Genomic DNA, 26,217 nt, shown 5'->3' on the forward strand with positions numbered 1-26,217 from the left:
GTCCTGGCTATTGTAAATAGTGCTGCAATAAACATTGGGGTACATGTATCTTTTCCAATTAGAGTTTTCATCTTTTCCAGATATATACCCAGGATTGCTGGGTATATGGATTGCTGTGTGGGACTGCTGGATCATATGGTAGCTCTATTTTTAGTTTTTTTCAGGAACCTCCAGACTGTTTTCCATAGTTGCTGCACCAATTTACATTCCCACCAACAGTGTAGGAACGTTCCCTTTTCTCTACACCCTCTCCCAGCATTTAGTATTTGCTGACTTTTTGATGATGGCCATTCAGACGACCAGTGTGAGATAATACCAAGTTGTGGTTTTGATTTGCATTTTTCTAATAGTTATGGATTTTGAACATCTTTTCATGTGCACGTTGGCCACCTCTATGTCTTCTTTGGAGAAATGTCTATTTAGGCCTTCTGCCCATTTCTTTGATTGGGTTGTTCGGTTTGATACTGAGTTGTATGAGCTGTTCATATGTTTTGGATTAACCCCCTGTCAGTAGCAGCATTTGTAAATATTTTCTCCCATTCCATAGGCTGTGTTTTCATTTTGTTGATGGTTTCCTTTGCTGTTATAGAAGTTTAGGTCTGATTAGGTCCCATTTGTTTATTTTTGCTTTTATTTCTTTTGCCTTGGGGGACTTATCTAAGAAAATATTGTTATGATTTATGTCAGAGAATGTTTTGCCTATGCTCTCTTCTAGGAGTTTCATGGGGTCATGGCTTATATTTAGTTCTTTAAACCATTTTGAGTTTATTTTTGTATATGGTATGAGGGATATTGTAATTTCATTGATTTACATGTTGTCCAGCTTTCCCAGCCCCACTTGTTGAAGAGACTGTCTTTTCGCCATTGTATATTCTTGGCTCCTCTGTTACAGATTAATTGACCGTAGGTGTGTGAGTTTATTTCTAGGCTCTCTATTCTGTTCCACTGATCTATGCCTGTTTTTGTGCCAATACTATGCTGTTTTGATTACTATTGCTTTGTAGTACAGTCTGAAGTCTGGAAGGGTTATAGCTCCTGTTTTGCTCTTTTTCCTCAGGATTGCTTTGGCAATTCTGGGTCTTTTGTGGTTCCATGTAAATTTTAGGATTTGTTCTAGTTCTGTGAAAAATGTCATGGGTATTTTGATAGGGATTGCATTAAAGCTGTAGATTGCTTTGGATAGTATGGCCATTTAACAATATTAATTCTAATCCAAGAGCATGGATATCTTTCCATTTCTTTGAATCATCTTCAGTTTCCTTTATCAGTGTTTTATAGGTTTCAGCATATACGTTTCACCTCCTTGGTTAAGTTTATCCCTAGGTATTTATATTTATATTATATAAATGTATATATATTATATATATAATATATATATATATAATATATATACATATACACTTTTTTTTTTTTGGCTGCACCCCACAGCTTGCGGGATCTTAGTTCCCTGACCAGGGACTGAACCCAGGCCCTCAGCAGTGAAAGCACAGAGTCCTAACCACTGGACCACCAGTGACTTCCTGGTAGGTAACTTATATTTTTGATGCTATTTTAAATGGGATTTTTACTTTCTCCTTCTGATATTTCATGCAACAGATTTCTGTGTATTAATCTAAGAATGAATTTTATCAAATTTTAAAGTTTCTGATAAAAATATACCCTACTGTGGAACTACTGCAATACATTTGACCTTTTCCATGGTGATGGAAATAATAGTACTATAGTTGTCCTTAAAAATACAGATTCACCCTCACAAAATGTTTCACAGTATTCTAACATATCTTGTCTTTTTGATCTGTAAACGTTTCATTTAGGTTGGGAAAATATTAGAAGTTTGTTGGGTTTTTTAAAAAATTGCTCTGCCAAGCATTTTCCTCTCTAGAATACCATAAACTTCACAGAAAAGTTAGCTTGCTTTGGTTCACACACACACAAAATTCTTGATTAGAACAGGATGAGAACACAATTGCTTCTAGAAACTTAAATTTATCTACCTCATCCTATCACACTTTTTCATCTAGCTGACTATAAAAACAATCTAAGATCATCGTAATGTTAGAAGGTGAGGTGCACACTGCTCCATTTTTAGAGTTAAATATCACCATCAGGAAGCACTTTAAGTATAATCTTAGCTTGAATGTGTGAATGTGTATTCACAGGCTGCTTCCACACCCAAAGTAATAATTTTTGGCATCTGAATTACTTGTAGGTAAGACCAAACAGGTGTCCTAACAAACAAGACCACCACTCTCTTCATTTTACAGCTTTGACTGTAAACAGCATCTGTTTGGACAGAACTGTGTCCTTCTTACCCTTGGCAGCTCCTGACTCTTCTCACCTGGTTCTCTCTGATTAGAAATGTCTAGAAAGGAAGTTCATGAGCATAAGTGCATCTGAAACTTTCTCTAGGAGACTTTTAATCCAATTTTACCTTAATCATTAAGTAGGATAAAAAACTCTGCTCATGTTTCTTTGGCTAAGAAAAAGACTGCTGTCATGCCCTTCTAACTAGCATATATATATCTATCCAACACTGATTTAGTCATCATGGACTTAGTACCAGCTATATGGCAGGCACTATGGTAGGACAAAAGATACAGGGATGAGTCATTTTGGCATATGATCGACTATAAATATTAATTATCGTGTTTTCTTAGGTCAAATTGTGTGAATACTGGCATAGGGTTTTTTTTTTTAAACTTTACTGATATTCAGGAAGTGAGTTAACCTAAAATTTACCTTCTTACAGTGATAACTGCAACATTTCCTGGTATGTGTTGTGTGTCAAGTGAGTAGCAGGGAAGCAAATGGCATGTTAATGACATGGCTTCAGCATCTCTTCAGGTTTCTATCAAGGCATTAAGGCTAAATCTAGACCATCACAATGGATTTTTTCCCCCTGAAAATAAGTTTAGAATAATTTTCAAACAATTTACATTTCTGATAGGAAGAATATTTACAAGTGTCTAATGGTGATGAACAATTTCAATTAATTAAAAAACATTTGAGAAGCAGTGTGAAGGAAATAGCCCATAGTTATATCAAGGGACTACCATAAAAAAGGGCCCGAAAAAATTGACCAGTATTGTCCTGAATCAAAGTGGATCTGGAAACATTTTGGGCCTTCAGATTCATCCACCAACGTCCACATCCTAGGTCAGAGATGACTCAGATTCTCCTACTGCTTCATCCAGGGTTCACCACTCGCCAGTTTGCCACCCCCCCTTCGCAACTGGATGACTGTTTTCTAACTTTTTGCTGAATGTATAAAGCGTTTTTGTGCCAAAAGCACTCAGGGAGCTGATTCCCGAGATAACAAAATCTTAGCTCTAAGAGTAAGTGCCTCTTATAGCTATGATATGACCATACATTTACAGCTGAGGGAACTAAAGCCAAAGGTAGTTTCTGAAGCAGTAATTTGGCCCTAAGGAGGAGGTAAAATGAACCTTAGATTTGGACAGGAAACTTAAGTCCTGCTTTCATCTTGGTTACTGGCCATGGTCAGGCACTTAACCTCTCATTGCCTCAATTGTAAAATGGGGATGATGGTGTCTGACCCATTTATCAAAAGAGATGTGGAGAGGATGAGAAAGGTAATCTAAGTGAAGAAAGTACTATGAGTTCAACACAGAATAGTCATGCATTCTTGTTCTTTGAACAGTTGCTCAGCTGAACATGTTCCTAAAAATCACATATGTGAGTGGCATACATATCAATTCAATATCATTTTTGTGGTTTTGCTTTAAGAATTAATTCTAATTTTGCTATGTGAGGACATTAAGAAGCAGACCTCTCTCTGACAGGAAACAGAAGGACAGGGAGCTGAATGATTTGCTCAAGACCATGTAACTTACCGCATGTCAGTGTGGGCAATCAGGAGCCTCACCCCTTTAGGAAATGCCAGCATACCATGGCAGAATGGCAGGCAGGTAATGTGTTTTGAGTCACCTGCTAAAAATTCTAAATATTTTTAATCTTCTAAGATTCCTGGAAGATGTAAAGGTCAGAAATAAAAAGCAAAAGTGCAAAAGTTGTGGAAAAATTCATGAAAATTGATCATTTTCATCCTCCCCCTTCATCCCCCTAGTTCTGAGGCTGTGTCATGGGTCTGCCCCCCACCTGAATGGAATGGAGGGTGCCCCTAGAGCCTGCCCTACCCCATCCCCAAATAACGAATTAGGCTAACCACTGGGTGTCCTGCCTGGGCTTCTTGTGTACCTAAAGGGAGGCACAGATTGCACGATAACTAGATTTTGAGAATGGAGCCAGGGTTGACTTTTTTCCACCTCAGACAGCACCCAGATGATATGGTTTCTTTCACAGCTCTGCCAATAATTTCCTGGGTGTCCTTAGGAAATGTATGTTTTAATATCTTCACTTCATTTGTGAGAAAAAGGAATTTTTCCACTAACTCCTAGGACCATTGTGAATATTAAACAAGATCTCCCCCCAAATATAAAAAGCTTAAGCTCAGTGTTTGGCACATTATAAACCCCAGATAGATGATGTTGTTCGCCCTATATTTTTCCTTCTTAATGTTAATTCCCTCTCCTCCAATTTTTTTCCTTTTTTCGCTTCCTTCCCTATTTTCTTTCTTCCATTTTCTTCTTTTCACCTACATAGAGCACTGCATTTTTTTAGAAGTACACCTTAGATTTGATATTTGCTTTCTTAAAAACCCATACAAATCATTTCCTAGATAGCTATTATTAAATGTATGACTGAGTTTCACGAACTGGGTGTGGGGAAAGTGTTCTTTCAGATCACAAGAAAAATCCTGTCAGAGGACATTTTGTTAATTTAGAAATCAAATTTCAAATATAATTATTCCTTGTAAATATACACATACACATGCATCTTTTTCATTTTTCAAATATGACCAATACAGCTTTGTCAAGCTATTTTAAAAAAAATTTTTTTTTATAAATTTATTTATTTACTTATTTTTGGCTGCGTTGGGTCTTCATTGCTGTGCACGGGCTTTCTCTAGTTGCAGCCAGCAGGGGCTACACTGCATTGTGGTGCACTGGCTTCTCTTGTTGTGGAGCATGGGCTGTAGGTGCACGGGCTTCAGTAATTGTGGCACGTGGGCTCTAGAGCTCAGGCTCAGTAGTTGTGGTGCACAGGCTTAGTTGCTCCGCAGCATGTGGGATCTTCCCGGACCAGGGCTCGGACCCGTGTCCCCTGCATTGGCAGGCGGATTCTTAACCACTGCACCACCAGGGAAGCCCAAGCTATTTCCTTTTTATGGCACTTTCTATGGTGGGAGTCTACATTTTTAGCTCAAGTTGTAAGGCCTTGTAACCACTGAACATGCTGTTATAAAAATCAAATGACTTTATAACCAGGGTTAAGCACACAAATATCATTCATGGGTCCCTTTTTATAAGCACATGGCTAACCATTCTAAACATTCCTCAGTCAAGCCTCCCTCATTTGTTAGTAATTTTAAAGGGCTTATAATACCTAGCAGCTGATTTTAAATAGCTGCATTATCTGCAGTAACTCCTACCAGCCCAGTGCTGTATTTTTTATGTTAAAAGTATCTGTCTCGGGCATTGCCTAGTATAAAAGCAGGTTACTTTTTAAAAATATCTTGGATAATTAAGACAGAAAGGCATTCTGTAATTTCAGTGTGCCATGCTTAACGTATCTGAGAAACCAAACAAATTAAAATGAGTAGGACTCCAGGTTTCAGGATGAATATTCCAGGATGTGTGGTTCAGCAGCATCTCTGTAATCTTTCAATTAAATGGAGTCATTAAAAAAAAAAGTCTGAGACAATTACGTTAACCATAGAGTCCAAAGAGATACACAATTCAGCTCCTGTATTAACCTAAAAACGAAAGTTTTGTTTAAAACGATATCTTACGAATTACCTTTTCACTTTAATGCACACTGATTTTGTTGTCCTTGTTGCTAATGCATTGAAAGAAACCATGGACGTGAACATGGGTTTCCACAGAACAACTGCTAAACCCTTCTAAGCTCTAAAAGCTTTTTAAAAAGTACAACTGTTAATGGCACCCCAGTTCAGGAGATTGCGAACTTACTGGTGTACAAACACACATTTGAGTTCAGAGAAAGCCTATATTTTTTAGGACACTTCCCTTTGCCACACACACACAGAGGGAAGCAAAGCGGGAGGTCATAAGCAATGAAACAGCCGCCAGAACAGAACGAGACCAAGCTCCACTGTATTTAACTCTTGGGAGAGTCTAGCATCACTGGTAACAATGGATGAAACCACGAACCAAAATTCCAAGCCAGAATGCAGTATACAGAGCATATAAGTATACTACAGTGCTCCACCACGAAAAGATATACTGTGTGGTAACTTAGTATTTAGAGCAGTTTTAGAGACGTCCAGAAAGTAGAAGTTACATTAGTCTCCATTCTGTAGCATCTGCTGTTACCAGTCAGTAGGTCAAAATTTCTGTGAAATTTAGCATCATGCTAACCTGTGGTAGTCTGATGATATCTGATTATTTTTTGGTTAAGAAAGAATTTCTTTTTTCTGAAAATCCCATCTAAGGGAACCCTCTATCCACCCATGAAGCTTGAGATCTTTCTGCTAAAGTTCTCTTCCTAGTATCTTTAATGAGTGGTTGACTTTTATAGCATGTTTGTTAGAACAATACTTTTCAAAAATCCATTACCACCCAATTAAGGAAAAAATAAAGTTAGGACATAAAAGTCAAAAGTAAACAGTAACAAATACGAGTCTATATCAATTTCAATAAGCCAGCAAACATTGAAGGAAATAATTTTAAACATTCTTAAAAAGTGAACATTTAGAGCTATTCTTCATGTTAAAATTTAGCATCATGGGAAGCATGACAAAATTCTGAAGTTTTTACCTGAGGGGGGAAAAACCCACACAGCTGAAAAAGAGTTAATTCACTATGGCTTAAAGATGACCTTGTTCACATCTGTATTAAAATCTTGTCACTCTCTTTTCTTTAGAAATGTCTTCATTATTTTTCTATTATTTAGAACAATCTATTTCTCTGTCCAAAAGATGGAAAAAATTGCTAAAAACATTGGCTGATGGGCAACAATGGAAAATAAACTTTTTAAACTTCACTACCATTCTTTGTCCATAACACAAACGATCAAGAAACTGACAGGGAAATGAAAAAGCATATGCTACTCAAACTGATCTCTCATACCAGCTGACTAAACATATGTATCCTTTCTCTTTCTGATATTAACTATAGGTTTTCTAGTAAATTTCTAGCAACCACTGCATCTAAGCAGTTTTGACAAAAAGAAGGCTTATTGCTAAACATCTTAAAAACATTTACCAAGGTAATAAAAGAAATGTCATTCCCTCCTACTGAATGTTTGGGCATAAAAGAGGTATTTTTATAATGTAGTTCATGATTTACCATATCTATAGTGTCCAAAAAAAGCCCAATGAAAAAGAAGCATTTTTCCAGTGGTTTGACGACTATTTGAATAAACTGTTCCTCTTTTGTTAGCTCTAGTGACCAACTGCTCACTTTCAAAAGCAAAGGAGGGGAGAGTGACTGGGATAGAGACTGGAGAGGAAGGACAAGCACTCTTTTCTAAATATATTTTCTAGGTATCTTTTACCATGCAAATATAGTTAAACGATTATTTTTCCTGTCCATTCATCTATAGCCAATGTAGAGGCTGCCCTCTGAACGCTTCACACCATTAAGCTTTTCCTTAACCTTCAACTTTCACACGTGCAACATTCATTCACTGAATTCTTTACTGAGTGCCTGTTATGTGCCAGGCACTGTGCTAGGCCAGGTTATCCTGTTCAAATAGACAACTGGCAAGTAAGTACCTACGTTTCTGTGGATGTGGCACTCTAAAGATCAGAAAAACTCTCCTGAGGAATGTGATTAGCCAAAGGAGGGCTGCCAAACTGGTTTTTTCCCCTAAGTCAAAGGGTGCCTAGTTTTTAGGATACTAGAAGATGTTCACTTTTTTCCTACGGGTCCTTAATGCCAAGACAAATAAAAATAGAAGATCCTGTCTAGATGTTGAGAAAGTATTGGCTGGCCATGAGGACAAAGATCTTAGGGAATGGACCACTGATCAGTTTTATCTGCCAGCCTAAAAAGTAAGAGTGCAAACTTTCTTCTATAATGTTAAGCTTTGATATTCCCTAAATGATTGATAAATAATTCATGTTTTAAAATGGAAAAGATGTTCTGATAACTGACATTCTCAAAAATTCATGCAGACCTTCCTTGAAAGTAGAATATAATGATTCATTCACTTCCTCCCTTTGCCAAGTCCAGCCTATATGGCATATAAATATTTATACATCAACATGTATAGGCAGATATTTGATTTCATATTCTATTTTAGATATACCAATAGTAACACACATACTCGCAGAAGAAACAAATAACTCTTCATATCTATACACGCCAGTGTTCATCTAGACTCACATATGACTGAAGCAGCTTCATGCTCGGGCTGGTCTAAGCTGTGATTTGAGGCTACTATTCTAAGCAGTAATTTTTCAAGATAAAATTTAGCAGTTTTGAAATTCTAAAACTAAACACAATTTTGTTAGACATAAAAAAAATTAACACTATAATTAATGACTGCTTCAAAATCCAAACTGCTATTGAAGATGACAGTTTGAAACCACAGAAGAATCATAAAGATGATTAATTATACAAACTGATACTTGTTTCAGAAGGTTTATATTCAAAGACCATTTATCACCAAAATGGGATATATTAATTTCATTGAATATTGCAGATTACTCTGCACACATTAATTTGGTTTTTATAAAATTAGATATTAGTGTTTTCACTTAATCAACTACTCCATAATATATAAAAGTCATTAAGTATTATCAATTCAGAAAAAAAGTGGCTTGAAAATATATTTAAATCCATTTTTATACACTACTGCTACCTGAATAAGCACATTATTTATATAATAATTAGTTTAATCATGGTCTTTTACATATGTAATTATCAAAATAAAAGCCACTGTGACTACAGTCACTATAAGATAAATAATTATAATATTAATTGGAATAGCACTTTTTCTTTTTACACTTTCCCTAGAAGAAATCAAGTTAATACTAAAATTATAATCATCTATTTTAATCAGATTATTTTATTTCAAATATAATTTATTATGACATGGAAATGAATATATGATTTCAAAGTAGCTTATTTTATATGATTATATTTATTAGCACCCCAAATCTGCCCATGCAAATATATGCCTTTGTGCTTTTGACTTAACTGCACAGGTTTGTGGCTATGATCATAAAAATTCAGGTTAAAAACTGAAAAGTCCAGTTGAAAAATCCCAAATGTTTTGCTTCTATATCATCAAATACCTAGATATTACTGGCAGAACTAAGTATCTGGATTTTCAGTTTTTATCTGGATTTTGGCATCACAGAATAGTTTATGCCAAAGTCTTTGCAATGGAGGGAAAAACCAAAAGAAGTGTTTAGTATCAGCAAAAGATAAAAATATTGTTTATCCACTGAAGAATAAGCTACTACTTAAAAGACCTTCAAGAGTCTAGCAACTTATGGCCACACTCATTTAATGAGAAACACAAGTGTTTTGGGTGATTATAACTGGACTCTGGTAAGCGGAGCCTGGCTCTGCCCTTCTCTTCTGGAGCCTGCCAGAGCTTAGCTATGCTATCAGGCTCGTCATCAGCAGGGGATAATGGCTTTCATAGAGCACAATAATTAAATCGACTGATTTCAAGTGCAGTTCTTTTTCATTAAGGAACTCTTATTTGAATCAACCCCCAAACTTCAGTTCAACTTCTTATTTTCTGTTCTGCGTTCCCCCCTTCCCCACGGAGGGGGATTATTTAGAGCACAAATTCCTGTGGAAAACTGATGTAGGCACTGTCCTACTGGAAAACATGAAATCGTTCCACAAAACAATTATTGCCTCCGTGTAATCGACTTAAAAACCATACATGTATTGTTATTTATTTTGTGTTGCTCAAACACTTTCTGACTCCCAGTACTTCCAGTTTATCAGGTGCTCCTATGTAGAACTGCTATTTAAGCTGCAAGGAAAATGGCTCATGGAATCTCTTTCCTTTTATTCTTATTCTAGCTGGCTATGAGAATGGTTTGAGGCACATTTTAATAGTCCTCTTAACATTATACCTTGACCATCATTCTAAAGTATATTGCATAGGTCATTTTTCCTATTGGGAATCCAAGTAAACTTTTCATTCTAATTTTTAATTTCAGCTTTAAAATATATTCAAATGAACATTTAGCAACTAAGATCTGATGCAGCCAAAAATAAATTAAATAAATAAATAATAAATAAATCTTTAAAAAAATGAACATTTAAATTCATGCTTACGGTTTTAGCAGTTGCATTTGATCTCTCATATTCTGCTGCCTTTTTCCTTTCTAAAAAAATTTCAAGGCCTTTTTAACACATTGACAAATGTCAAATTCATTGTATTTATTAAAATTTGTAATAAAATGACTGCCATTCTTTTGGCCCCAAAGAGTCATGTCAAACAAGCTATATGAAATGTTGCCAAAGCTCAGGGTTAAACTTTAAAGATTAATACACATTTCCTTAGGTAATTAGTGAATGGGATACCGAGCAAATAAAGCTGGGACGATAAGATTTATTTATCTCCCAAATTACAGTTTTTAAGTTGCCATTTTATTTTTCAGATTCTACTTTAAGCTGAAATGATTTTGGAATTTTATCATTTGACTACTGTAAAAACATAATCAGGGATTTGAAACTTATGAGGATTTATCACAACTGAAAACAATCTTCTCTAGAAGAGGTTAATGGAAAAAGAAATAATAGGAGGTGGAAGATAAACTGCTTCTTTCACAACTGGTGCTGCAAACAGCATTCTAACTAATTCAGATAAGCAGCAAACATAGTGGTTAGGGGATATTTATGACAGCTGCATCTGTGTGACAGCAATGAAGCATTAACAGTGGCAACGGGCTTTCTGTAAAACACATCTGCAAGAAAGACAGGTAGCTAGGCTGACTATCAATCATCAGGACACGTGAATAATTCTATACTCACTGGCCCATGTGCTGTTAAAATCAGCTCCGTATGTATATATAGAGAAAAGCTTGCTATTCGGTAAAGAGCCACAGCAGTGAGTAATTTTTATTTTTAATTCTTAAGAATATGTGTGTTCACACATCATTTTAAAAAATCCAACAATGATTAACAGGTCTCTGTGAGTGTATTCTGAAGAAGAATACACTCAACATTTTCAGGTTATATTTGTAGTTAATTTATGACTTGTTATCTTACCCATCTTTCAATTAATTTAATGGGATCATACAGCTCCAAAACAAACAGATTGCATCCCACAGTTTGGGGAGCAAAATCCTGGAAACTTATTCAAGAGCTAGGCTCATTTTCAAATTTAGATCTTAGAAAATTTAAATGGTGCATGCAACCATTTAAGTAACCTTTAAGATGCATGAATAGAATTAAAATTATAGCCAAATAATAAAAGGGGTCTTCTCTGTCTTTCACTGAATTCACGTAACTTCCATTTATGCTAATGGAAGTTAAGCACCTGCTCTGCAAAGAAAATAGACCCCTATCTGTGAAAATAAACGTGTACAGTATATTTTCCAGATACAATGCTCAAATCAAACAACCAAAAATGTATGCTATATAAACAAAGCATCATGTGGCCTACCTGAAAACACTTCTGTTTTATATTTTACCTCCTTAGTCGTAGACCTTGAGATATTACTCATGCCTTTGCTATTTAAATGTACCAGAAAGAAAAAAAAAAGATGGACAAACTCAATCTGGTGATTTCAGTGAGCTCATACACAATCCTCTGTTTACCCCTTCAGAAGTTCATAATAAATTGTATCAGTAAATCTGGATTCGAGCCACTGCTCTCTGCCATCATCTTAAAAGTCATGGAGGACAACTGTACATAAGAGAGGAGGGCATGATCGTGGGCGCACTGTGCTGGGACAGGAGATGAGGCAGACGATTGTTAACGACTGTGACACCAGAGTCCCTTTCTGCAGCGCCCTTCTGGCTGAGTGTGAGGTCTCACAGGAAGGCACGTCTACCTGGACTTGAATGGAGCCCTCTCCATTGGCAGTCACAGAAGTCACAGAACCTCCAGCAGGAGGTTCTTGACACCGAGGTGGACAGAGAAAGGCTGCCCCTCTCGACTCCACCTAAAGTAGGCACCATAGAGATCTTTCCCAGAACTCTATTATACTTTCAGTTAAAATTATGATGTGATCAAAAGAGGGTTGTGGGGAGGTGAATTAGAATATCCACCAAATATCCAAATATCATATTTAGAATATAATGTCATTGCTATTCTCATCCAACATTTTTAAATAGTCTTAAGGAATAGGTAATAATATCATATGGCATGTACTACATATAAAGATTTCTCCTTCTTCCTAAAGGTCTAGGTCAAGGCCAAATTTTTAATTTCTGATCTGCATTGTGAGTGGTATTGAAAGCAATACTCTTGTGGACAGGAGGGAATACAGAATTTGAGGGGCCCAGTGCAAAATGGAAACATGGAGCACCTTGTTGAAAAATGTCTTAACAACTGGAAGACAATGACAACAGAGCATTAAACCAAGCTCAGGGCTCCTCTGCACGGGGCCCTGCAAGACGGCACAGGTGGGACAACCATGAAGCCAGCCTCGCTCTGAAACAGGACCTTACGAAAGATAGCCTGCTGCCCCCTCCTCACTTCTCGTCAGCCTAACAGAGGTCTCGGTCAAGTAAACCATGGGAGAACGAATGTGAGATGTCCTCCGGTAGACAGACACCAGTTCTATGTACTGAGGTCCCAAGGAAAATGGAGCAACAAAGTGTCCTCTAAAAACTACCATTTACTTCCTGATACAAATCGTATTGTAAGGTTTATCTGAAAGTGTTCCATCTTCTTCCTAGAGGGTTCCACAAAGCAAGGTTTTCTATCCAAACGCCAGCGTGACCCTGGTGATGGGCTCTGTTTTAATGGGGACTGGAGGACCAATTTTGGATACAGATAATGGTAGCACTGTCTCCTGGCAATCTGATCCTCAGTGACATATTTTTTCTCTTTCTCTGTATTTTTTCCTTTTAAAATCACTTCCTGCTTAAACCCCTTCCCTCTCGTCAGTCATGCACCAGCGTTGGACTTGACCTCAAATTCTAAATGGGCCCGGTTGCCGTGAAGGCGCTCTGCCTGCCTTTCTGCAGTGTAGGTGATTAGGAAGGCTGGGGAAGCACTGTTTAGGGGGTGCCTTTCTCTTCTAAGGACAGCTGTGCTCCGTCAGGTCTAGGTTGAGTGAACGAGACAATAGTAATTACAGTAATGGCAGCATTTGCCTATGAGCTACCATCTCTCCAAAGTGGGCTTCAGCTAAACTCAGCTGGAGGAGTTGTCTTTCCTTTTAGGACGTGGAACCTCTACAGAGTTGGTCTTCAGAGACTTAGAACAGGCTATAGAGGCAAGCAAAGAGAAACAGAAAAGGACCCCTTTATTTCTCCCCCAAAATACATATAAATATTTTTTAAGGTATTTACAAATTTAAGAGAAAAACTATACTTACAACAAAATTATCTTGTAAAATCTGAGTTCTTCTGAGCTATAGATTACTTTTTAGGATCAAACAATACAGAAAGAACTGTTCAAACGTATAAGCTTATCCTGATTTTCAGTCGTTCAGAAAAGGGCTAGAAGATTATAATATTACCTACTCTCAATAAAAGAGTATATCCCCCCCCTTTTTTTCCTGGTAGTGAATTTGTAGGGATAAACAACCCTACAAATTATTTGGCCTATTATATGTCACAGAGATTTTTTTCTATAGCCTGTCTAGACTCCAGACAATAGGTGAGACTGTCCTAGAGTTGCAGACATTTCCATAGTCTGTAATGTCCCTTAGAAAAGTAAGGGCAATAATACAAAAATGAAAACCAGCCTGATCTGCTGGTACGATAGGAGAAATATGAGTATGACAACACTTTACAACTTAGAAATGATGACAACAACCTAGGAAGAAGTTTTAGCAGCCATATATCAGCCAAAGCAACTTTTACAAAATCATACATACTCCCCAAATATGACTCATATTCAAGTAATGTTGTCCAATGGCTATAAAATCACTTTATTGCAGAAAATTCTGTATATATGTTATGTTGTATTTTCTTATTGCCTAGAGGTGGTGTGTGTGAATGTATATTACATATATATGAATATATGACCACAAGTTATTTGTGGTCAACATACAGATTTTTCAAAATGCCTTACTTTAAATAAACCAGATTGTTAGACTATTCTGCTTTTCAGCCCTCTTGGATAAAACAATTAATGTTGCATATAGTCTTAAGAGAATTAAGGGACGTTATGTATAAGCAAGGGAAGTGGAGAAAATAGTTTTTAAATTTCATCTATTTTCTACCATTTCGTCTCTGAGCATGTCTCCATACCTATTTTCTCTCCTACAATTGTACTTGTTCTAAACAAAGGAAAGGAAGAGAGAAACCTTTTGTTTCTTTATATTCTCCTTCTTTGCTACCTTTAAAATTTTTTAATAAATGAACCAATGTAGAATAAGTGTTTTTGTTGCTTGGTTTCATGATGATGAAGACCATGAAAAAGATGCCCTGATTTTAAATATTCATTGAAGAAAATATTGCTTTAAAAATACTGGCAATATTTTTAATTCAGAGGGTATTCTCTGTCTCTAAGACTCCAAACTACGTCAATAGTCACTGGACCATTTGCATCTTCACCACTGGGGATGAATATTAACAGAGTCTTTGTCACTGTTAGAATGACTCAGCTTATCACATCAGGAGTAGTTGAGGGGCAGTGGGGGGATGGTGGGGGGTCTAATGAAATAGACGGCATGCAGTGAAAATGAGAGATTCTTCTAGCTGTTCTCCTTAGAGTTGTACATCCCCAAACAGAAAACTCCCATCTCTGAAGTCATTTAGTTTCTGTCTCTGGCCGAATTAAAACACATACATACACACACACACACACAAACACCATCCAGCTTGTTTCAACACAACCAGCTCTACCATATAGAATCATCAAAGTTCCATTGTAGAGCAAACCATCTAGGATTGCCAAAATTATAGAAAGCTCATTGATGAAACCATAAAGAACCCTTCTCAGTGTGATCAGCTATGCCCATCCACCAGGCACTCAAAGAGCACTCCCTAGGTCTAGGACATTATATATACAAATGCAGTATATTTTCTACCGGAATGCAAATGTTAGATTCACATTACACAAAAACAATTTACACAACACTCTGATTTTGTTTTGCTTGAAAGTTCAGTATTTTCTTTGTCTTTAAGAAATAACTCTTTAACCTCATCAGAAATGAAGGTTTTTGTCAATACTTTCTCATAGAGTAAAAACAAACAGATATGCTTCTGTAAAATTGACTGATAATATAACATTAAGTATAGTATGAATATTCAAGGAGATTTATATTTTAAAAATGTAGTTTTTTCTTTTGATATGTACCATGATATTCAGAATGACTTTACATGTCATATAACAGGATAAACCAGAAGTATACGCTGCATATAATACCTTTGAATATCATGAAAACGATACGAAGTTCTGATTCGCCTCAGCTTTTTTAATTGGCTACTTTTAATTAAAGAGTAATAGTATATACCTTTTCATTGAACACACCAACCAAAGCTTGACTTTTCAAAGTACAAATTCCAAATTCAATGTTCACATGATGAATTTGGCAAACTTTTCATTTTCATGAAACTGGGGGGAAGTGCCATGCTTCATCACAGGATAGCTGGGAATTCTACAGCACTCTGAAAGAAGCCCAATCACTAACTAACGCATGGTCCTGTGCGTGGAGACGAAGACCAAATTAGGCCCTGAGGAAGTCTCACTAAACTCCCACTGAAGTCAATGGAAATTTGCAAACGCACTCGAGAGGGCTCTCAGGGCCCACAAGGTGCTGTCAATAATTTCACAAGGTCTTCAAACCAAATACACAAGCAAAAACAAAAACTGAACAACAAAAACAAAATCAAAACACCCAAACCAAATAACATGTACCTCTCCGACGTCATAGATCCAAATACGGCCTTCTGAGTCCCCAACGGCAACTTCTTTGCCACCTTGAGCCCAACGAACACGGTTTAGGGCGGATGCCCCCTCAATGGCCACACTTGCTGTTGGAACCTGCCAAAGGGGTTAGGACAAAGAATCTCTGAATATGAATTTAAATATACGAACTCACAACGATACATTTAACTGGATGAGTCACCACTGCCTGCATGTGCATTAAGTACTATATATCCCTTGTGCAGGGGTGAAAAGGATTCATTGTTCTTAAATCATATGCTCCACTGAATTAAAGAGAGAAGAGACACTAACAAAAAAAGGAAAAGAGGGAGAGTCTTTTTCCACAGTCAGTGGGCAGTGAGTGACATAAATATTTCTTCAGATTATGCAGGGTGCACAAACAACATACAAACACAGCAGCTAAATGTGATACTTCTTGATCAGGTCATGATTTATGGATCAATGGAGGGGGAGATTTCAGGATTTACCAAGATTAAGGATACTATAAAAGGGGGAATGGGGTATATGGTGGAATAAAAGTCACATTAAGGGTCTTCAGGGGAAAAAAATGTATTGATCCCTCAAAACCTCATCAGGGAGGGGATGCTCAGAAGAAGAAAAAGCAAGCAGGTGAAAAACTTCAAAACTGCAAGTTCTCCTTTCTTTTTTCTTTTCTCCCCACCCCCCTTTTTTCTTCCTCCTAGCAATACCAAGGTGTAGGAAGTTCTCCATAACTCTGAAAATGTCCTGAGGGTGATATCCTGGATAGAATGTAGCACTTACTTGCAGAAAAGGCCTTACATCTCCTTTAATAAACACCTGAAATCTGACAATGTTGATAATTACAATATTAATCATTATTAAAGTGAACCAGAGGTGCTGAAATGGAACCTGCAGTATTTGTTACAAGAACCTTAATATTTGGAGAAAAAATTTTAGTGGGTCTACCCGTTTTCATCATCAGTTGTGTAAACACTCATCTTGAAGGTTGAAAGTTTATAACTGATAGATCAGATCTCCAAGCCTTCTACAAGAAAGTTGAATAGGAAATGACAACAGCCCATTAAAAATGAAAAAAGGTAAATGTTAAAACAAAAAAGGAAAAAAATACATAGTGAAAAGAGGGCTACCAACATCATCTTATGCCACTGTTTTAAGACCTGTGTCTAATAAACATGTCCTATTAGGATGGAAACACCACATGTACTGTGCCTTAGCTCCCCTGGCATTCTGCTATTCAGGGAATTGAAACCATCTGTTTATAAGACATTACTGACCCAATACCTATCTTTAAAATAGCAATAAAAACTCCATCATATGTAAGAATCTATGTTTAAACTTAACCTTGAAATCAATAAAAATTCTTTTACCTGCTTAAACCACTGTATGTCAATTGACAGCAAAAATGTAAACATCCCCAGCTCATTTATTTATTTATTTTAATACACAATTTCTATAATAAAGGGACCTGCTGTGCAGTGCTGGAGACTGAATTTTTAACCAAACTTTTTAAAGGCCAAAACAATATGAATTTAGTTTGGGCCATAATTCTGTCAATGCACTTTATTATTAGTGTGCTACTCAGCAAAGAAATCTGCGATTCAGCTATAGAATTTCAGAGTTAACTTTTAACTCCATAATTTAGAGAGATCATACAGGATCCTACTTTCTCTAACGCTAGTTAATATCAGATTTTATCTGTGAACAATCTCAAAAATTGAATAAAAAGTATTTAATCTTAATATAAATATAATAAATACTCAAAAGAAAGTGATTTTTTGATACATTTTAAATTATGCCTAAAACATTTTAAAGAATTTTATTTATTTGGAATTAAGTAAAGTAGCAAACTGGAACAATTAATAATTTAACCATTTAAAAATATCTTTTCATAGATATTATAAGTGGTTTTAAAAAAAAAGGCTATCACAGCCTATAAAATGTGCTAAAAGAATTATCAAATGCATGAAGAAAATGACAAAAATATATTTTATTAGTTTGACCAGTAATGAGCTTTCAGAAGTTGATGAATCTGTAATGAAAATAATCCATATATTGTCTCTAGCTTTCTTACTCTTATATCTCAGTTTCATATATATTTTCATATTTTTTTAAAGACTCAATCATTTTAATTGCAAAGACAGGATGTACATACATAATTTACTACATTGTGTAGAGGTCAGTGACACTGAAGTAGGTGAATATGAACTATCCTTGCATAGGAGCAGTCGGAATAACTTGGTTTAAAAGCACAGTATTTTGAACAAGGACAAAGAAACACTGAGACTTCAGGTTCTTTTTTTTTTTTTTTTAACCTAATTCCTAATCGGACAGATATTTGAAAAATCTTATTCAACTTGATAGAAGGCAAAAATGAGGGTTTTAAAAAGTGTTCAGTTCATTACTGGATTTGAATCAGACTCAATGTATCTACTATTATTGTGAAAGCAGAACTACGATCACCGCAAAACTAAACGATCTGCATGCCAAGTAACAATTTTTAAAAATGGTTAGCAATAAAACACTTATGTGGTTGTCTCTTGATACCTAGAGCGAGGGAAGGGAAAACACGTTTGGCAATGCTGAGATACTAATTTTGTTTTACCTAAAAAGCCGATTAAAACACAAAACTAAAGGAGAAGAGTTACAGAGGAATTACTATGGACTTGGTAGAACACTCCATTACATCATAGTTGAGTATCACCTGAACTCACTTCTACTAAATCTGATTTCTGACTGGGTCTCCTAAATCAATCTGGAAAATGTGTTTTTGGTTGTTTAGAGTGAATTGAGTTTATTCTAGCAGATAGAAACAATATGATTTTAATCAACGGTGATGAAAGACTTTGGGAAACCATTACATCGTAGAGTAATAACACCTTTCTATAAAAGCAATAATGTTATAAACATTTCAACATCTGAAATGATGGGCACTGCACGTATTCATGCCCTTTATTTCCAAAGATGCTTCATTACATAACTCTTGTCCTTGTCATACACTTCTGGTAGCCAAAAGGGGAAAATAGACGTAAATGGAAAGTTTTTTAAAAAGACAACTATTTGGCAGTGGTTTTAGGTGTATATAATCTTGCAAGATACAATGACTCAATAATAACACCTGAAGGATATTTCCCTGCCCCCTCCCAGAAAAAAATACTAGGGGAGCCCGTTCCTCCTCATATCCTCCAGCTGTAGGCTTCCTAATTAAAAAGGCTGAGCTGTTTCCTGCTCAGAACACTTCAAAAGACCTCTCTCTCGTTCTCCACTTGACATGTAGTTTTCAGCACTTGTTCTTCTTACCTGTCCATTCTTATTGATGGAGAGCTGCCCTGAATCACAGACCAGGAGATGACGACGAGACCATGTTATTGTATTAAACTGAAGGACATTTAATATTCACGTTTTTTTAAAAAAAACCCAACCAAAAACTCTGCTACCTGAATTAGCACCTCAATAATTTTGAGAAAGTGTAAAAAGGGAAAAATATATGTGGCATAATTTTTAAAACAATATATATAGCAAATTTTTTAAAAAGACTATTTCCTTATTGTTAATTGCTTTTTGAAAAATTTTTTCACTTGTGAAGGACTCTAAATGTGACGTTAAAATCTCATTAAAAAATACTGAGTTTAACATACATGTTCAGAGTTAGAAACTTATAAGTCTGTCTGTGAGTTCGGTATCTTAGTCAAGGATTATTCACCTTGTAAATTTCAAATGGAGACTAGATCTAAACATAAACAGTCAAGAGAATCATCTTTTATGGATTTAAAACAGAAATTGTGCAAGTAGCAAACACTGGCAAATAGCCCTTTTAAAAAGCCCTATCTCAAGTCAAAGTCCACAAAAGCTTACTTTTCCAAGTGTTTGCCAATAGAGTTATTTCAACACCCTGAAATATGCCCGAGTGTCCTTTCCCGCAGTAAAAGGCGTGAACACGTATGGTTTTGCTCTTTGCAGAGAAGGGTCGTCAATTGTCCAAGACTCCGCTACGGTTTAGGGATGAAGTGAGATTAAATGATTTGGGGCCAACGCATCTGCCAATACCCTGCACAGCAGCGGAGAATGGGGGGTCGGCAGCCCAGCTGCAATTGGAGGGTCTGTCCAAAAAAGGCCATTTCAGAGAGGGGGAGACGGAGAGAGGCCGACGGCGCCCCCCTCCCAGCCCGCCCGGCCCGGCGCCTGCGCCGCCGCTCACCTCGGTGTCATTGTTGAGGTTCCAGAGGTCCAAGCGCCCCATCCCGTCCACGCAGGCAAAGAGCGCGGGATGCACGGGGGACCACATGACATCGTACACATAGTCTGCATTGTCTTCAAAGGAGTAGAGCGGCTTGTTGTGCTGTAAAGCAGAGAGACCGTGAAGACTTTGTGGCGCTGCGGCTGCCTCGGGCTGTCTAGCGAGCCTAATTAAAAACTTTGCACATTCACAAAGTGTCATAAAACTTCCCGAGATGAAAGTCCTCGAGAAAGTGGACCGCAGCTTTAATGTTACTAGAACTGTCCACTGGCATAAGTAAATACGGTGGGGGGAGGGGGCGGGGGAGGCGGGGAGGGACTCTTAAGGGGCTAGGGGCTGGGGGCTGGGACGGGCGGGGGAAGGCGGTTTCAGACACAGTCGTGCGAGACATTCCAGACAGGTGGCCGGGGCTGCCCAGGAGCTCGGAGTTCTGGCCGGGCTACGCTCTGCGAGTCGCTCAGGGCCCGAACCCAGGCGTGCTCTGCCTGCCGGGATCAGACCCGCGGGGAAGACTCTGGAAGCCCCGGCGGTCCCGGGGACCCAGAACCCTTGCCATTGAAGGCAACGCCTGCCACCTCGCGGTCGTTTTCTGTAGCTGCAACTCTGCTTCCAATCCAACTCGAGGCCAAATTTATACTTTAATGGCTCCTCTGCGGCGGGGATGGGGATACATATTTTAAAGGGATTTGTAGCTCTTCTGGGAGGTGAAAAATCTCACGGTTCTGAGTCTCTGGTCTCTCTCTCCAGGGCCAGTTCACCCAAATCAGGTGGACTGGCGGGGCTCAATGCAATGCCCCTGAACCTTCGTAGGAGGCGGACCACGTTTTCTGGATTACTCAGTATTTCTAAGTGCCCTGAAATCGGTGTTTTGGGGGAAAATGCACTAGTACACCCCTACTGCATACAAATGCTTCCCCTTCGGAGGGATACAATAAATTAAAATGGCACTCTTGATTTCCTGTGAATATTGTCACATCAAAATAGCACAGAAGTCAGAGGCAAGTTTGAAAGTACACCAGAAATAAAACGTAATTGGACTTCATGAATTATTCATTCCATCTGGCTTGTCTTATTCTAATTTCTGCATAATGGCTCTACTAATCCCTGATCAATTAATGTAAAATGAAATTTAAATGATAATGAAAGCCCTAGAGATAAAAGAAATTAAGCATTCTTATATCCTCTGACAGAAATCTAAACAATGGGAGTTTTTTCCCCCAATGTCTTCTTCATCCAGTCAGCTGTCTGTACTCTTTTCATGGGTTCAGCTGAATGCCTGTACAGGCCAGAGTAATAAGATCAGAAAACGGCAACATACAATATGAACAATCAAATACTTTCTGCAGAAAATGTTCAAAGAATGTACCTGTGGGGAATCAGCTCCAAATATTCGAGCAAACTCCCCAAATGTACTGTGAGTGAAAATAAAATGCACAAAATGCGTGTGCTGAAATCAAGGTGAGAAAAATCATGGGAAGACAATAAAACTCCCACAGCCTAAACCTAATGCAAAACTTTGTTAAGGTAGTGACTATATATGATTTCTCTTTCCAGGAATTATCTTGCTTTGGCGTTTCTGAGACGTGAACACAACTGTAAGACTATTAAAGCAACGGAAGATTTTAGATGGGACATTGTATGTGTGGGGCGGGTGGTGTGTGTGGTCTTATTTTTAGTTTAAGAAGTACATAAAACGAACATGTGACATTGAGATCTCAAAAAGAATTAAATGGACATTTAGCCTTACAGTTTTGTATTTTAATACCCTATACCTCTTTTATGCCAAAAAGTTCATTATATCCCATATGTGCACTGTAATTTGGAGCTAAGATTATCTGCCTATTTGCTATTTATGTAGCTTTTTTTCTTCCTCTCACTGCTTGGACGAGGTGATTCAAACTACCTTCTTCAGTAAATCTGAATACCCAATGACCTTAAATTAATATGATTATATCATCTTTTTTTCTTATTAATATAAAAAAAGGCAGGGTGGAGTAGCTGCTCCTTCACTGACTACTTGTGAATATTAAATTCTAAGTCTTTGTAGAAGATTATTCCTGCCCCAAATTCTTGATTTTGTAGCTAGCTAGTCACTATTTGTTAGAGAATATGAGTAACACATTTTTCCTAAAATCAAAGAGTAGAAAAGACTTACACATGCTTTAAAAAGTCAGTTCTCAGTATCTTCTCTTAATAACCCAGCTGATAGCATAACTGAGTACATAGAGGTCTAGACATAGATGCACACATACATTCAATACACACATAACTCATCTTCAGTCCTTGCTTTGATCAATTAGAAAACCATCTAGCTTTAAAAAGTCATCTTCTAAGCAGTTGATATTATTCAATATGTTAATTCTCTCAAATTATACTGCTAATCTCTAGTGTTATTTCTTTCCTTTTTTCTTTTGGTGTCTTCCTTTTGAAGAAACTTGGTCAAAACTCTAGTATATCCTGGAGATTTTACTTTTTAAACATCTGGAAATAACTGCTTTGTTCATCTTACCAAAAACCAATTTTCTCGTGTTTAACAGTATTGTATTGAAATGCTATTATTCCCTAGGTTTTCTTCAGCTCCCTTATCACCTCCCACCTCCAAGACTGAAGTCACTGTGCAAGTAATTCTAAGCTACAGATTGTGCATGTTTGGGGCAGGGAGAAGGATTTATATTTTCAAAGGCTTTGTTCTATCTAACCTTGATAAATTCACAGGATGAAGAAGTCTTGGTCGAGATACAAGGCATTTTTAGGGTACCAAGGGGACCGACATCTATGAAGCAACAGTTCCCACGTTTAGAACGGCACATGGCATAGGCATAGGCTAATGCCACTCTTATAAGAGTAAGCAGTGCTATTCTGAATATTAAGTGCAGTTTTTTCAATAGAGGAGTTTTCCATTCTATCTTATTTGAGACTCAAAAGGTAAGCTGAAAACCTCATTGAAAATTTGTCTCAAACACTTAATATAAAACATTTCATAATTTACATATATATCATGAAATATTAACAAAATATATCAAAAGCACTAGGGTCTAAAGATTCTGTTTTTGAATTTTGAAACATGTTTGTATCTACAGAGTTGTTATAGCTTGCTATTGCATTATCACCGATTTTAGAACACTATAAGTTTTGAAAAGGTGGAGAGTGTAGGGGCAAATGTGACCAATGATTTTTGAGGAGGATCCTATAATATCATTTATATATATTAAAGATACAGAGAGTTTGGTGATTTTAAATATTAACCCTGCAAAATACTCAAGGCCATTTAATAAATTAAATATCATTCCACTATGTGTTACCGTAGAAAGCGTTTTTTAAGACAATCAAATTTCACTAGACACAAACCCCTTCACTTGCGTGTTCTCTTTTCTGATGCCCTGTTTGGTATCAGAGACCTGTTAGAGAACAAAAGGGAAAACTGCCTTGTAACGCAGACTACGGTATGTGTGACACATGCCAATGAAATAAAGCTGCGACGCCCTGTGTTTTAGACGGGTTTCCAGAACTGTGCCGAAATGTTAAAATATCCAAACACCGACCAGCATGATTTTAATGCCCTGATTCTCAGACAGAGCGGAGAAGCAGGCTACCAGTCACCTCGCAGACAGACTTGAAGGGCAGGAAAGGGTACATTATTGGGTGCTTGCGTGTGCCTGACTCTATACACACATTGTCTAATTTAATCCGCATAAAATCTCTGTAAGGTAGACGGTATTTACAGAAGAGAAAATTATAGTTCAGGAAAGTTAGTAACTTTCCCAAGGCCACGAAGGTTGTAAGTGGTGGTGTTGGATTTGGTTCTCTGGTTTTTCTAGCTGTTAAGCAACATCCTCTATATGCTGGAACCGTGTGGTCCTCTATGAAACACAGTGAAGGTCTTCGGTCTTTACAGAAAGAGCAAAAGATCTGTTACCTCTCCACTTTGCTGTCCCCGTCAATTCAACCAGTACTTACTAAGCACACTGTAACTTGTAGAAAGAGTTCAAAAATATCACATGCACAATGTTTCACTTCCTGAATCGGTTATTAATAATCCTGAAGATGTGTTACCCATACAATTCCTGGCATCCTCAGCACCTTGTGACACTAACAGAAGTCTTTCTTTCCTGAAAACTAGGAAACAGGATGGAAATAGGCCTTTAGCCAGCAGAGATTAAAGCAGGCCATGCATTAGAGAGCAGAATAAAATGATGCTAAGAGGCAAAGATCCGGGTTCAAGTTCACTGAATGTCTATACAACTTTGGGTGAGGGACTCATCTGATAGATGGGGATAACACAGGGAACATGGAATAGAAAAGGAAGTAGGAGAAAGTGGAAAAACTACAGACCTTGGGACATTTAACTTAACATTCTTGGATGTGAAGTTTATTTTTCATCTGTAAGATGGAAAGCTAGAGCAACTGACCTCAAGGGTTCCCACTGGCTTTGTGATTCTATGACTCTGTTCTGTGGTAAGGGCTGAGTGGAATAAAGCATGTGAAAGTTTCACAAAGAGTTATTCAAAACTAAGTATTATAATTAAAGCCATCTTCCATGATGTTCTGTGGAATTCATATCATAGTGATTCTTTTTTACTTTGTATTTCACCAAAATACACAAAGATGTACGAGGGTAGTTTTCAGTGAGAAAAATTGAAATAATAAAAGTTATAAAAGACCTCTTATTTGACCAGAGAAGGGGTAAAGAATATTAAATTTACATGAGAGAGGCAGGTAGTGAACTCTGTTCAAAAATGAACAGTTACAACATCCATCAACGTTTTACAATAAAGACGATCTCTGGATTGAGCTTTGATTTTATAAGTATACTTCTGACAATGACTGGAGCTGCGTATTTTTCCAATCAGTTAACTGTAAAATGATTTCATGAGAGGTGAATTTCTATTTCTGACGTTAGAAATGTACCAAAGTCATATCCAGGGAATATAGTGTTTGTTTTATTTTCCTCTATATGATTTTTCCCCCCTATCAGGCAGCTCAAGGCATCCTAATGGGCTTTAGGGTTTTTTTGCAGGTTGGTGAATAGGAAGATTTGTGTTAAAATGCCCCCTAACACCTCCAAACACTGTGGTTCTTGAGGTTGCATTTGCCTGTAAATGATTAGCTCTCAAAGCCAACTTAGAAATGCCTACCCAAACCATGAACCTTTCTTTCGGTGAGGGGGGAGTGGGGAAGGGCGTATTTCACGGGTAGGTCAGGTCGGGGTGGAAAACTAACAGTAGAATTTCTATATTTTTATTCTGAAATAAAAGGAAAACAAATGGAATCTTACCTTGAAAACTATATCTTGTTGGGGGAAAAATGATGACCAAAATACTAAACAATGAGTAATAAGAAAATGTCCTTCAAAAATTGTCATGTGGGTTCCTGTGAAGTAATTAAAATAAATAGCCAGCTAGTTCTTCCAGGAAACATTAAAATGTGAGACCACAATATCACTTTTTAAAAAACCACCAAAGGACCCCCAAACTTCAAGCTCACACAAAAATGGATGCTTCTACCATAAAAAAAAAGTGCTTAAACAAACAAACAAACCCAAACTCACAAACCAAACCAAACCAAACCACCAACTTTCTTGGCCCAAAAGAAGTGTTGCGAATTTGGTACTATGGCTGGAAAACATTATTTGCAACTTAACGTAGTGTCTTTCTAAAGCACAAAGTATCCTGTATTTATCTTAATTTCTGTGGCTAATATTGTAACAATACTCATGATACCCAAATCATATCTTTACCTGCTTCTACCATGGTCAGAAATTCAAAATCAGGCATAAACACTTTGGGTGAGCTATTCTTAACAGAAGATGTACAGTGGGTCTGTTTGTTGTTTGTGTACATTAACCAAAAATACATTTAAGGACTTTAAAACTTGAATTAGTTAAAAGAATTACAAAGAAGGTTATAGAA

General features: G+C 37.1%; 1 protein-coding gene across 1 annotated transcript in view; it reads right to left on the reverse strand.

The window, feature by feature from the left end:
• The window catches only part of DYNC1I1 (dynein cytoplasmic 1 intermediate chain 1), a gene marked incomplete at its 3' end in the record, with an annotated part of 339,428 nt that overhangs the window by 3,369 nt on the left and 309,842 nt on the right, over positions 1–26,217 (reverse strand). Inside the window, exons 15-16 of the mRNA XM_079712020.1 lie at positions 20,270–20,410; positions 16,063–16,188 (exon numbers count right to left, since the gene is read on the reverse strand). Of these exons, the coding sequence (XP_079568146.1) occupies positions 16,063–16,188; positions 20,270–20,410 (267 nt within the window). The remainder of the gene's footprint in view (positions 1–16,062; positions 16,189–20,269; positions 20,411–26,217) is intronic.

This window comes from Hyperoodon ampullatus, assembly GCF_949752795.1.
Source record: "Hyperoodon ampullatus genome assembly, chromosome: 9".
NCBI lineage: Eukaryota > Metazoa > Chordata > Mammalia > Artiodactyla > Ziphiidae > Hyperoodon > Hyperoodon ampullatus.